The sequence below is a fragment of the Quercus robur genome, chromosome 1 (genome assembly GCF_932294415.1).
Source record: "Quercus robur chromosome 1, dhQueRobu3.1, whole genome shotgun sequence".
Classification (NCBI taxonomy): domain Eukaryota; kingdom Viridiplantae; phylum Streptophyta; class Magnoliopsida; order Fagales; family Fagaceae; genus Quercus; species Quercus robur.
The window spans coordinates 16169164-16182731 of NC_065534.1; the positions used below are offsets into that span (position 1 = coordinate 16169164).

General features: G+C 31.4%; 2 protein-coding genes across 2 annotated transcripts; one reads left to right on the top strand and one right to left on the bottom strand.

The window, feature by feature from the left end:
* Nucleotides 1-1868: 1868 nt before the first annotated feature.
* Nucleotides 1869-2349, bottom strand: LOC126723641 (uncharacterized). The gene is made up of 2 exons (XM_050427270.1): nucleotides 2234-2349; nucleotides 1869-2076 (listed from the first exon to the last, which is right to left on the bottom strand). The coding sequence occupies exons 1-2, from the start codon at nucleotides 2347-2349 to the stop codon at nucleotides 1869-1871; spliced, it is 324 nt and encodes a 107-aa protein (XP_050283227.1).
* Nucleotides 2350-4020: 1671 nt separating this feature from the next.
* Nucleotides 4021-4593, top strand: LOC126723683 (uncharacterized). The gene has a single exon (XM_050427411.1). It carries the CDS (start codon nucleotides 4021-4023, stop codon nucleotides 4591-4593), a length of 573 nt encoding a protein of 190 aa, XP_050283368.1.
* The last annotated feature ends 8975 nt before the right edge of the window (nucleotides 4594-13568 follow it).

Below are 13568 nucleotides of genomic sequence, written 5' to 3' on the forward strand. Positions count from 1 at the left end.
TGATAGGGTTAACTATGGAACAATGCCCTTTGTTTTGTAGAAAGTGATGGTAATGGTGATAGGGTTAACTATGGAACAATGCCCTTTGTTTTGTAGAAAGTGATAACATTATATATGTTTAATCAATGCAGCAAAATTTTTATTTGAAGAAATTTGCAACATAAATTTTATTTGATGCAGCAGCATTTTTTCAATGCAACAAATTTTATTTGTATTACTGAGTTTTATTTAATGCAGTAAATTTTATTTGTATTACTGAGTTTTATTTAATACGATAGAATTTTTTCAATGCAGCAGGTTTTGTTTGTATTACTGAGTTTTATTTAATGCAGCAAATTTTATTTGTATTACTGAGTTTTATTTAATGCAGCAGAATATTTTCTATGCAACAAATTTTATTTACAGCAGAAATTTGTATTGCAAGGAGGATTTTTATTTAATGCTTTTTATAACAAGCAACAAGTAGAAATTTTAGGAGGCAAAAATTTTTAGCAGCAAGTAGCAGGCAAAATTGAGCACATGCTCTTGTATTTATTTGTATATGAACATGATTGATGCAGCTAGTATCAATTATCATGTGAAATTGAGCATTGTGATTGTTTTGTTTTTCTGTTTTCTTCTTGTATTTAATCTGGAATTAGGTAGTTTAGGTTAAGAGTGAGGAGATTTTTTGTTTTGGAACAGTCTATTATCACATTAGGTTGAGATGGAATTTTTCAAAGTTGGAGACACGCAAAAAGGAATAAAATAAATACATAAAAGAAAGGCCTAAATCTGATTCACTAATTGTATTCTTTTATCTTTTGATTTGATGGTTTCATACTCACCATTTGATAGCCGAATAAACTTGGTCAAGGAATTGTTTAGCAAAGCAAAAAATATAGAATGACCAATTATCAACTTAAGCATCCTAGTATTTCAGTAACATGATGGGGTTATGGCTATTTGGTTGACAATCTATGAGGTTATTTTGACCACCTCTCTTACGTAGTAAAAAAAAAAATCTTTTTTAGAATAATTCTAGTAGATTCTAAAACAAAATTAAAAGTAAAACATAATAGGGAACCTTTCTTCTTTTTTATTTTTCATTTATAATTTGTACAACTATAGAAAATCTTTTGTTCTATGGTAGAAATCCATTCTAAACTTCACAGCAAGTAGAGCCTAGAGAAAAAGAAAAGGACAAATTATATGTTTCACTTCAGCACAAGTGGTCTCTCTTTAACTTTTTGTTCCTTCAGCATTGATCCTACAGGGGTTCTTGAGAACTGGTCTGCCAAAGTTCACATAGGCAGCTGGAATGGACTGACATGTTCAGATGATCAAACACACAAACAGATAGACAATACTATTAAAAATATTTAATGTTCTGTTTTTGGGAGACAAACCCATGGAAAGGGAACATAGATACACACATTCCAGTAGCCCTACATTGATGAATACAAAAAAAAAAAAAATGTTAAGCACACAAAAATTCCAAATCATTCAATGTGGCAGAAATGTTACAAAGGAGAGAATGGATCATTATTAATACTTTACCATTGAAAAACACAGGTAGAAAACATTGACCAACCAAAACACGGAGAGAACTTCACACTGCTAGTCCAGTCATCAAGGAACAGGGGTATTCATTTCATTCCTGGAATGGTACCAAAAAAAAAAAAAAAACAACAACAGGTGTTTCCATGCTAACTACCTAACCAAAAAATTTACACACTGCCAGCCCTATGCATTAGCAATTATAGGATATTGAAACTCCCCTATCTATGTAACATGCTAACCAAACATACACTTCCACCACCCACCTAACCAAACATAAACACTTCCACACTTCCCACTTGCTGCCTAACCAAACTTCCACTACCTATCTAACTACGCATACAATTAAAGAGACAAATCCCACATATCACTAATAAGAATGCCAAAGTCACAGTGTAAAACTTCTCTCTCTTGTAGCATCTTGCAACCTCGGCCTCTTGTCTGATAATCTGTTGCCTTTGCTCTGGGATGAGCACTTTATCACGTTCACATATCTCATTATCATGCCTTTGGAAGAATTTACACTTTTCGCCCAACCTGAAATGCAAACCAAGCACTTAATAATGAAACACAACACAAGAAAATTGAAAAATAAACTTCCACCACTAAAGAAGAATTTAAACAAAAAAAATTGAACCCCAGTAAAACAAAATACTTAAATTGAAATACCCAGTAGTTTGGACAGCCATAAAACCTTCTGCCAGGGTTGTCTGCTGTCCACGAAATGACTAACACTGGTTTTTCAGCATAGTAGCACCTAAATGGAGCTCTCCTCCTCAAGCTTGAACTGGTTGAAGAGCTTGCTTCCATCTAATCAAGGACTTCGAAATGGTTGAAGATCTTGAGAGATGGTTGATTATGATGGTGGCTTCAAGTGGCAGAGATGGTTTGAGAGAGAGGCTAATGGTTCGAGAGAGACAAAGAGGCCGATCTAGGGATTAAAGTCTGATTTGAGGATTTTTCTTTACCTGTGTGCCAGATTGGTTGGTAAGTGCCTCACGTGACATACACGTGACTAGGTTTGGGGCCATGTGTAAAAAAATATTATTATTTTATTTCTCCGTCAACCACTTCAGCTTTCCCCGTTACTTGGGTGGCAAAAAGGACTTAAATGTCACGTGTTAATTGATTTAGGGACTAAAAGTGGTAAAATTAAAATGTAAGGATCAAAATAGAAAAAAAAAAAATCAAAATGTAAGGACTAACGCCTAGTCATTTTGTTAAGGTTTATGTGGCTAAAGGAACAATAATGTGGCATCTTATTACTACAAGTGCTTTACAAAACTAATGTGGCAGTTTTGAAATATTTATAAAAAAAAAAAAAAAATACTTTTACAGGTCATATTTTATTTTTTTAAGATTTAAAATAAATTTTTTTTTTTTTTTTTTTTTTTTGGGAGAGAAAAGACATATCGGCATAAATTAAGAAAGACCAGCTACATCAACCTGAAGTGTAGAAAAAAAACTGTGGTGAAAACCTAAAAGAGTTAAAACACCAAAACATCAGAATTCCCCAATGTAAGCCGACTATTCATCTCCATTCTGTCTACTTCGCCGTATTATGGAACATCCATTTTGCCATAAGTTCTATTTGCTTTATTTGAGATTTTATTGATTTTTTTTTTTTTCCCTTAGTTTTTTGTTTGAGGTTGAAGAGGGCGAGAGTGGGTTTATTGGCAATGTTGATTTTCTTTTGGGTTATTATTGCGTTGGACACAAAACCAAGAGTGGGTAGTCTTTGTTTTTTTGGTGTTTTTGAACTTTCATATACCGAATATGCCTGTTTAGTATTTGAACTTTCAAACACCATTCCAGATTTTCTGTTTTAGTTTTTTTTTTTTTTTTTTTGGTTGAAGCAACTGTATCCGAAACAATTGTGGTCCTTTTTAGTACAAAAAGGATCTGAATTTGGTTGTATATGCCTATATGGAGCTATTCCTCCTCCTTTTTCCCATATGGCTTCATCATGCCTTGTGAACACATAGATTTGGATTTGAGAAGAAAATCAAGGTTATATTATTTTAGAAACCCAGTGAAATTGAAACTAAAGGGGAGACTTATATTAAATTCAGATTTGAGAAGAAGAAATTTTGAAATTGAAACAATTGGATTCACTGCTGACTCAAAAGGTACTCTAGTTTTGTGCGAATTAACCAGCCAGATTAGAGTTAATTTGATTTTGGGTATTGCTTGCAGATGGCAGAAGAAGAAGGGGAGAAAGAGATAAGGGGAGACTTATTGAGTTTTTATTTTTAAGATTTTAACAAAATGATGAATTAATTAATTAAAACGTGTAAGTGTAAATTTATTTAAAAGTTTTTTTTAAGGGGGTTATTTAAAAGTTAATTGTGGCATAACACATGTAAAATTTATTTTTCTTCCTTTTAATAAAAATAAATGTCACGTTAATAAAAAATGATGCCACGCTATTGTTCTGTTAGTTTCATAAGTAATAACACTAACGGCAATTAATAAAAAGAGATGGATGGACATGCGCATAGGATGGTTGATGAATTTTGGAACGTGAATTCAAAAGAGCATGGTGCGTCTATCCCTCGTTCAATGGTTCGCTGGTCTCCTCCGCCTGAGGATCGTTTCAAAATAAATTTTGATGCAGCTTATTTTGAGGATTCGGGTTCAACAGGTATTGGTGTAGTTTGTCGAGATCATTCCGGGCAAGCTATTGCGGCTCTGTGTCAGAATTTGGGCAAGGTGCAGTCAGCTGAGATGGCTGAAGCTTTGGCTGCTCGAAGAGCTGTGATTTTCGCCAAGGAGATGAGTTTGTTTGACATTATTGTTGAAGGTGACTGGCTTACTGTTATTCAGGCTTTGCTGCGTGTTGGCCCCTGCCCGCTGCTGTTTGGCCATATCATTGATGAGACAAAAAGACTTGGTGGAGTATTACGACGTTGTATGTTCCAACATGTCAGGAGGGATGGGAATAGATTAGCTCACTGTCTAGCTAAAAAAGCAGTTTTATCTGCAGGTTTTGAGGTTTGGGTAGAAGACTTACCCGAGGACGTGGATGTTGTTTTCCAGTCGGATCTTCCTTGAATTGGGTTTTTGTTTCGTTGCTTTTTTTGTAGTTCGTTTTTTTATTATTAATAAAATTTCGCTTACCTTTTTCTCAAAAAAAAAAAAGAAAAAAAAAGAAAGAGATGGATTACAGCTGCATAATGGAGCCAAGCTTAGATGGATAAAGTGACACTTTTGAAGTCACAAGTAATAGAGCATCAACATTGGTGGTGCCAAAAATTTAACAATTTGACACCATAAAAAGCTATTTTATCTATTTTACCACCTAACTTTACAAAACACCCAACATTAGTGGTTTTATTTTAGTATTCAACACAATAAAATAATATATCTATTACAATAAACAACCACCACCACCACCACCACAATAAAATAATATATCTTTTAATTTTTTTTTTTTTTTTTTTTTTTTTTTTTTTTTTACCATCTTAGCTACAATGCACAACCAAAAAACAGCAAAAAAATATGGCTTTTGCTCCACTTATGCATTAGCCTTTTTTTTCCACTTTTGTTATATTTAGTTGCTAAATATAGCATTTTACCTATTTGCCTCCACTAATACTAATGCTCTTAAGCAACCTAAAACTAGCCTAAACAATATGAGGGTAAAGTGTAATTGACCCTTGTATGTATTCTCTTGTAACTAGTATGTTTGGTGGTTGAAAGCCTCTTTTTTTTTTTTTTACTACATGAAAAATTGGGCTTTTATAAATTATCTAAGAACTTTTTTGTCAACAAATTATTATGCTTCACATAATATGCCTAAATTGTTATCTAAATTTCTAGATTCATTAAAACTAATTCTCAAAATATCAAAATAAATCAAACTTCTTTTTTTTTTTTTTTTTGAGAAGGAAGACAGTGAATTTCATTAAAGAAAAAATCAGCCACGAACTAAACACATTAAAATATGGGTAATAAAATAAAATTATATATGTTAAATTGGGTTAGATCTGATAGGTTGAAAAAATATCAACTTGAGCTCAATCCAATCTAAAACTTAAAATAAAATTCTAACTCAACCCAAATTACCCCACGAAAACCCAATTACAAGCATCACGTTTGATTGGGTTGATAGGTTTCACTGTTTTAGTGGGTTGGATGCACACTCCTAATGTCAACGTTGCAAAGATGTGATCTCATGTTCCCATTTAAATTAAACAACTAAGCGGCATGGAGTAGAAAGTGCAATGCTAATTTATAAGGCGACGTAAGTTCGAGGCCAAGTGAAGAGGTGGACGAATTTTGATATAAGACTAACCAACAAAAAGAGTACAATTTTTTTTTTTTTAATGATACTATTGCCTCATATCTAGAATGCAATAATTGCAAATCCCGATGACAAGAACTTTATGAGTAATAGGTGTTTGGAAATACAGAGTTGAAATAGGAGGTGGTATTAAGGTATATTTGCCATGTGGGCCAATTAATAACAAGCCTAGTTCTTGGCAATTCAACATTCTCAGTCCCTACCAGGACCTGGTTTTACATTCTCGGGGAAAATGGGGTCAGTTCCTGGGGTGGTAGGGTCAGTACCTGGAGGGGGGATAATGGGGATAATGGAGGGGTCAGTTCCAGGAGTGGTAGGGTCAGTACCTGGACTGGTAGGCACAGGACCTGCATTGGTAGTCACAGATGAAGTACTAGGAACAGTTTTTGGCAATGTCCCAAAATTGATACTCTTAAAATTGGGACCTGATTTTGCACTCTCAGCCTTTAGTGTGGGGTGAAATGTGGTAATAGGGGCGGTGGAGGAGTAAGGAGGCAATATTGGTATTTTGGCCAACATCCCAAATTTCATGCTCTTAAAAAGAGTCAGACCTTTATTTTCATTCTCAACATGCACCAAGTTGGAAGAAGCCTTTGTTGAAAGCCTTCTGGCTTCTGTAGGAAAAGCAAAAGTTAGGACAAGCAAAGCAAAGGCGACCACAAATAAGATATTTCGACTGGCTATCACCATCTTTACAAGCTTTTGAGTTTTGGTGGAACACAAGCTTGATCCAGATCTCATATATGTGTGTGTGTGATGAAACCATGAATCTAGCTACATATCCTTCATTAGTTACCTTATCGGATAGATATAGGTCATCATGGATACATGCATCCATGCTGTCCTTTACCAACCACAAGTTGAATGGTATTAATCCTATAGTTACTCCTATCACCCAAGCATTGCAAATGTCAACTTTTATGGTCGCGTTAAAATGGAAGGGCCTTCTCAAAAAAAAAAAAAAAAAATGGAAGAGATTTGTCAAAAGCTGGCTTTGTAAATGGCACATTTTTTTTTTTTTTGGCTTCACTTGTTTATTTGTTTCTAAAATTTAGTCATTTTGATTTGTGGATAGTAACCTTTTTAGGAAATTAAGTAATAGGTTTGAGATTTTATTACTAATATGTAATTTATGCACTGTGTGCCTTGGTAATATAATATCACATAAGCTTTTAAGATTTCATATATCAATATTTTAATGTCTATTTGTAAATTGTAATTGAGTTTGAATTCTATTCTATAATTAAACGTACAATTAGAATCTTGTCACATATTTTTTTTAAATAATAGAATTGATAGTTTTATATTCAAACATAATTATTATAAATATCTATTAATATTAATTTACCATAACTACATTTTTTGGTAATAATTATTGTAATAAAAATCTATAAAAGTATAATCATAATATACCTATTATTAATAACTACCATGATTATCAAATTTCATATTTAATAGGGAAAATTATAACTTACTCCTCTATGGTTTGGCCAAAATTTAAGTTGCCTATCTGTGATTTGAAATTTGACATTTTACCCACTTGAGGTTAGTTCAATTAGATTTCCTTAACCCACATCTATTAAAAACATGATTAAATATATGATTTTGCTTTCACTTTTATGTTTCTTTCCTCCAAAAACACAAAAAACATAAAAATACGAGATCAAATCGGTTCAAAAAGAATAAAATAGAACACTTACATTATGAGATTTCAAACTACAGGTGAGTAACTTAAATTTTGGTCAAACCTCAGGTAGGTAAAGTGTCAATTGTTAAACCACAAGTAGGCAACTTAAATTTCAGCCAAATCATAGGTGGGTAAGTTATAATTTTCCCTATTTAATATTTGATATACGAAGATAATCAAAGTAAAAGTCTATTAATAATTATCGTGTGGGTTCCAGTTAGCTTAATTGGTAAAGTCTTTGATAGTTGAATAAAAGATCTAGGGTTCAAATCTCGCCTACACCAAAAACTAATTACTGTCTTGATCTAATGATAAAGAGCTATTATCAGGAACAGACGCCATAGATTAAAACTCTCTAAAAAAAAATTATCATAATTATCAAATTCTGAAATAATATACCATTTAGTTTTTTTTTTTTTTTTTGCCCCCACAAAAAACCAAATAAGGTTAAAACAGTAGTACTATCTCACATACAAAAAAAAAAAAAAAAAAAAAAAGACACCACTGTTATTCTCACCACCCATTTGTATTCCAATTTTTGATTCCTATCTATATTTTTATCTATTTGAACTCAAATACTTCAATTATCTTTACAAAAAAAAAAACAAAAAACAAAAAACCCTCTTAAAACATTCCAAAATTTTTGTTATCCAAATTCTATACAGTTATCACAAATTTTCATCCATCCACACTAATGTATATCATCTTTCTTTTGTTTTCAATTTTTTTTACTTATCACAATTCTTATCCCAATCAATAAATTCAAATATCTCATGAGTTTCAACTTCTTACAGTTCTCTATCTTATTTTTAAACATTATTCCACATTACCTTACCTCCTTCTTACAGCTCTCTCTCTCTCTCTCTCTCTCTCTCTCTCTCTCTCTCTCTATATATATATATATATATATATATATATATCTTTTCTTTTCTTCTTCTTTTTTTGTTTTTGATTTTTTACACCTTTGGCGGGTTTGATTTAATTTTCCCTAATATAATGTTTTCAAACCAAAAAAAAAAATCTTTTGAAAATTATATATTTTTGTTTCCAATTATGAATAATAATAATAATAAAATCTGTAAGGACACAATTTGTAACGACCCCAAAAATGATATTGGGTTCGTACGTTTAAAGGCCCAAACAATATAATTTGTAGAGCGTGGGTTTGAAAGGCTAGGCCTGGGTCACCGAACAGCGGTTAGCCATGGTTTCTATGGAGATTTACATGAAGGTGAACCTGACGTGTCTAACAAGACCTTCTTCTGATGCGGCATGTGTAGTTCCGGTCTTTAGACCTCGTCCGAGGAGCTTAGTGTGCTTGTTATTCTCCTTCTTTTAGACTTTTTGGTCTGGGAGACGACCTCCTCTTCAATTGGTTCTTTTTTCCTTTTATACTAACATTTACCCTCCTTCCAGTGTCCACATGCAAGCTCCACTTTCTAGGGTTGAAACTTGTCCTATCAACCCATACCTAAAGTGGTTGGGGGTGGCTGTAAAAACTGAATAGCATGGTGAAGAGCATGAACCTGTCAGACACAGAGTTTTTTACTGCAATATTGGCAGCTTTTTCACTTGGCCTGCTCCTGCACTGAGCTCGTCCTTTCCTTTAGGGGCTCTATGGGGTGCCGAGCATAAGATCGTCCTCGGCCATGCTCTTGGGCCTTTTTTGGACTTTAACTATGCGTCATCGGCAATAGTTCTCCTCGGTTCAAGCCTTGGGCCCTAATGTAGAGTGGACCAGGGTCACAAATTCTCTGGCCCCACAAAATCCTATTATAGTTTTCCACTTATTTTGTTTACCCATTTTAAACCTTGACCAAATCTCTTCATTTAAGACCCAAACATCTTTTATACTTTCCATGTTTTATTTACCATTCAAATTTGAATTAAACCTTAAAAGGGAAATCTCTTGGCATTAATGACTTAACTTATTTGCGAAAAGATTCAATCACTTATTACAAACTTTCCCAATTGAAATATCAACTTAAATTTTAATTTAAGAACTTAATTCCAATGGCAATCACCTCATTATAGCCTCTACATTTTCCAAATTGATTTTTAGAATTCAAATTTAAAATCCAAACATTATTGACCAGATTCTATTTAAAAACACAATATGCATTTACCAATTTACCCTCGGACTGCCCATCAAAGATAGCAGCTTCAGGAGTTCTTACTCCTAGAACTTGTTCAACATTTCCCCTCAAAAGAATAAATAAATAAATAAATAAATAAACTTGTTGAACATATATAGAATGAGGTCCATTTTAGCATGGATTATGCGAATTCAATTACAGAGGTAGAACTGGTTTACTAAGCAAAGGACTGAAGTCTGTTCTTGTGTCCTGCAGCTGGATTTGTATCTCTCTGTTTACATAATGATTTAGTACACACCCACCACCAGCAGGCCCTACATTTGCCACAACGAGGTCTCTAGCAACTCAAATTATAGTCTTTGCGAACATAATTAATTATGTAAAAGATTACATTTTAATTGAAGAATTATTAGGAATCTATAAATATATTAATAGGTAAAATTTAGAGAAAGTCAAAAATTAGAATTTCAATCGGAGTCCAATTGTGCGCCGTGTGTCCTATTTTTTTTTTTTTTTTTTTTTTTGTACCAAGTGAATTATTGAGTGTAAAAATTAAAGAGTCCAAATTCAATTAAATTTTAAATTAAATTTCAATTGAAGTCCAATTTCGTGTCACGTGTCCATCTAATTTTTTAATTTTTGTGTCAAATGAATTATTGGATGTAAGAACCGAAGAATCTAAATCCAATTATTTATATATATATATATATATAATGAGAAATTGTTACATATTTTAGAAATTTATAATTTAAAAATGGTGTAAGCTAATATTATGTATAATTTCAACATTTTATTTTAAAAAAGTGTATAACTTAAACTATGTAATTGTGATTGTCTATATATATATATATATATATATATATATATTAATAGGCAAAACTCAAAGAAAATCAAACTAGAATTTCAATTGAAATCCAATTGTGCGTCATGTGTCCTAACTAATTTTACCAAGTGAATTATTGAGTGTAAAAATCGAAAATCTAAATCCAATTAGATTCTAAATTGAGTTTCAATAGGAATCTAATTTTGCGCCTTGTGTCTATTTAATTTTTTAATTTTTTGTAGCAAATGAATTATTGGGCACAAAAACCGAAGCGTCTAAGATTGCGTTTGGTATTGGCTAAAAAAGACAGTTTTTTTACTATTTATCTTAATTTTGCTACTATTCAGCTTATTTTTACTGCTATTTATGGATCCTATTGTAATTTTTGGTACTATTCATAGATCTCACTGTACTATTTCAGTTAGCTTTTAACTTTATCTACAGTATTTTCAGCAAAAATTTTTCAATTCAGCTAAATAAGCTATTTCCAACGGACTCTAATCCAATTAAATTTTATATATTTTTAAAATAAAAAACCATTACATGTTTTAGAAATCTATGATTTAAAAATGGTGTAAGCTAATACCATGTATAATTTCAACATTTTCTTTAAGAAAATGTATAACTTAAACCGTGTAATTGTTATTATTTTAATTGTACCAGTCCATATGCACAAGATTACATACTAGTTTAATATATATCACTAATCGGAATGCTCAACTTTAATTCCAAATTTGAATCCCATTTTGAATTTGGTCTTCCCTTGATAGTTAGGAATTTGGCTAAACTAGATTACCAACATGCAAGTCAAACCTAAATTCATTAGTTAATTAGAAAATTAAGCAATTTAAATATATTCTAAGGATGTGATTGTATTTTTATTTTTTTTAACTTAAGTTGGAGCTTTAATTAGTTCAATTGCTTTTTTGGATAAATTTGACTCTTTGGCAAAATGAATAAGTGATCAAATAAAGAACAAAATTTAGTTACAAAATTGGTTATAACGTAGGTTATAATCTTAGACTACAATCAATTTTGTAGTTAAACTTTGTCCTTAACATAAATTGTTTTAAAATCTCATCCATAATCTTGCTGTTGATATAAATATTTTGAAATTTCATAGTATACTTTTTAAATTAAGGTTGATTCCACTCAACGTGGATTTGCAAATTCAAAGAGGTAGAGTCTAAATGAAATGTGTTAGAAAAGGAAGTTAACAAAATGATATAATCAACGCCTTCCTACTGGGAAGGGTCTTTGAATTGGGTAATTAATGAGTATTCTTGGAGTATCATAAATGCGTATTTTTCCCTCTTACATAACTGTAGGTCCTACTAATTAAATTTATAGAGGGACCCACAATTCATGTGAGAAGGGAAGTATGTATTTATGGTACTCCTGGAATATTCAATAAGTTTCCCTAATGAAAATTAAATATCATTTTTCAAACAACTCATTAAAACCCTATATTTTCCTTATTGGTTTTTTAGATTCAAATACCAAAACTGATGTCTAAGGAAAGAAACATGATATATTAACTATATTCAATAAAGAAAGAAATTATAATGAATTACACCCTAAAAAAATTAAAAATTAAAAAGAAGCTATCATAATTATTATGATAGATAATTTTATTATGATAAATACTTTTTGATAATAATTATCATAATAAATGCCTATAAAACTATAACCATAATATAGCTATTAATTATTAATAAATAATAGCTACCATAATTATCAAATTTCATGTTTAATATTTTTTATATGAAGAAAATCAAAATAAATTTTTATTAATAACTATCATAATTATCAAATTTAATATACCTAATTATATATACTAGGTCTAATTTTTTTTTTTTTTTTTTTTGAAAATATGCTAGGGCTAAATTTGAACTTGGGCATAAGGAAAATAAAATTTGTCCCCCTCCAAAATCTTGCCCGTTTGGACCAAAAATTGGCTCAAACAACATTAAAAATCAGCCTAAAAAACTACATACCAACCTATACAACCATTGATCATCGGCCCAAAATATTTAACAAAACCTTTTTTACAAAAAAATGAAATAGCAAAGGATAACTAAATTATCAAGACCTAAAACTGCATGCAATTGTGGTATGGTACGTATTGGATAGTTTTTGTTTTAATATTTTCTTCTAGAATCTTTTCATTTAAGTGCTAATTTTTGGGTTCAATCTCCGCTTACACCAAAAACTGACTGGTATCTTGGTCTGATAATAAAGAGCTATTATCAGAAGCGGATGTCATAGGTTGAAACTCTCTAAAAAAAAAAAAAAAAGTGCTAACTTGTATACGATATTTTTATGAAGTTGGGGCATGAGATCCGTTCTCTGAATTTGCATGAGCAAAGGCTTCAAATGTGGAGAAGAAAATGTAAAAAATTTTCCACAATCTAAGCCATATGCTATTGAAAAAACTCCCAAATGAGAAACCTACGCTCCATTTGAAGTAAAATATTTTGATTATTCACGCATAAAAATTCTAGCATATATCTCGCAATATCAGAAATTTGAAGCAACCCATTACATGATAGTTAAGTGTCAACTAAACTCCAAGAATACATGGGTAAGTTTGAAGCATTTTCAATCTAACATGACTTTGTCATCATGAAAAATTCCCAACCCAAACCTGTTACCATTGCATTTGTAAAAACCATCAGCACCTCGGATTGAGTAGTAAAGTTGTGCTTGTGCTTGTATGTTTATGCCTTGTAAAAATTTTGGCTTTTATAAATTATCTAAAAACTTTTTCGTTAATAAATTATTACGATTCACATAATAAGCCAAAATTATTTTTCAAATTTCCAAATTCATTAAAATTAATTCTCAAAATATCAAAATATATCAAACTAAACACATTAAAATAAGGGCAATAAGGTAAAACTATATATGTTAGATTAGGTTGAGTAAGATGGATTGAAAAAATATCAGCTTGAGCTGAATTCAATCCAATACTCAAAATAAAATCCAACTCAACCCAAACAAACCCACAAAAACCCAACCAAAGGCCAAGGGTTTGATTTGGTTGATTGGTTTTGCTGTCTTAGTGGGTTGGACGCACACTACTAGTGAACATTGCAAAGATGTGATCTCATATTC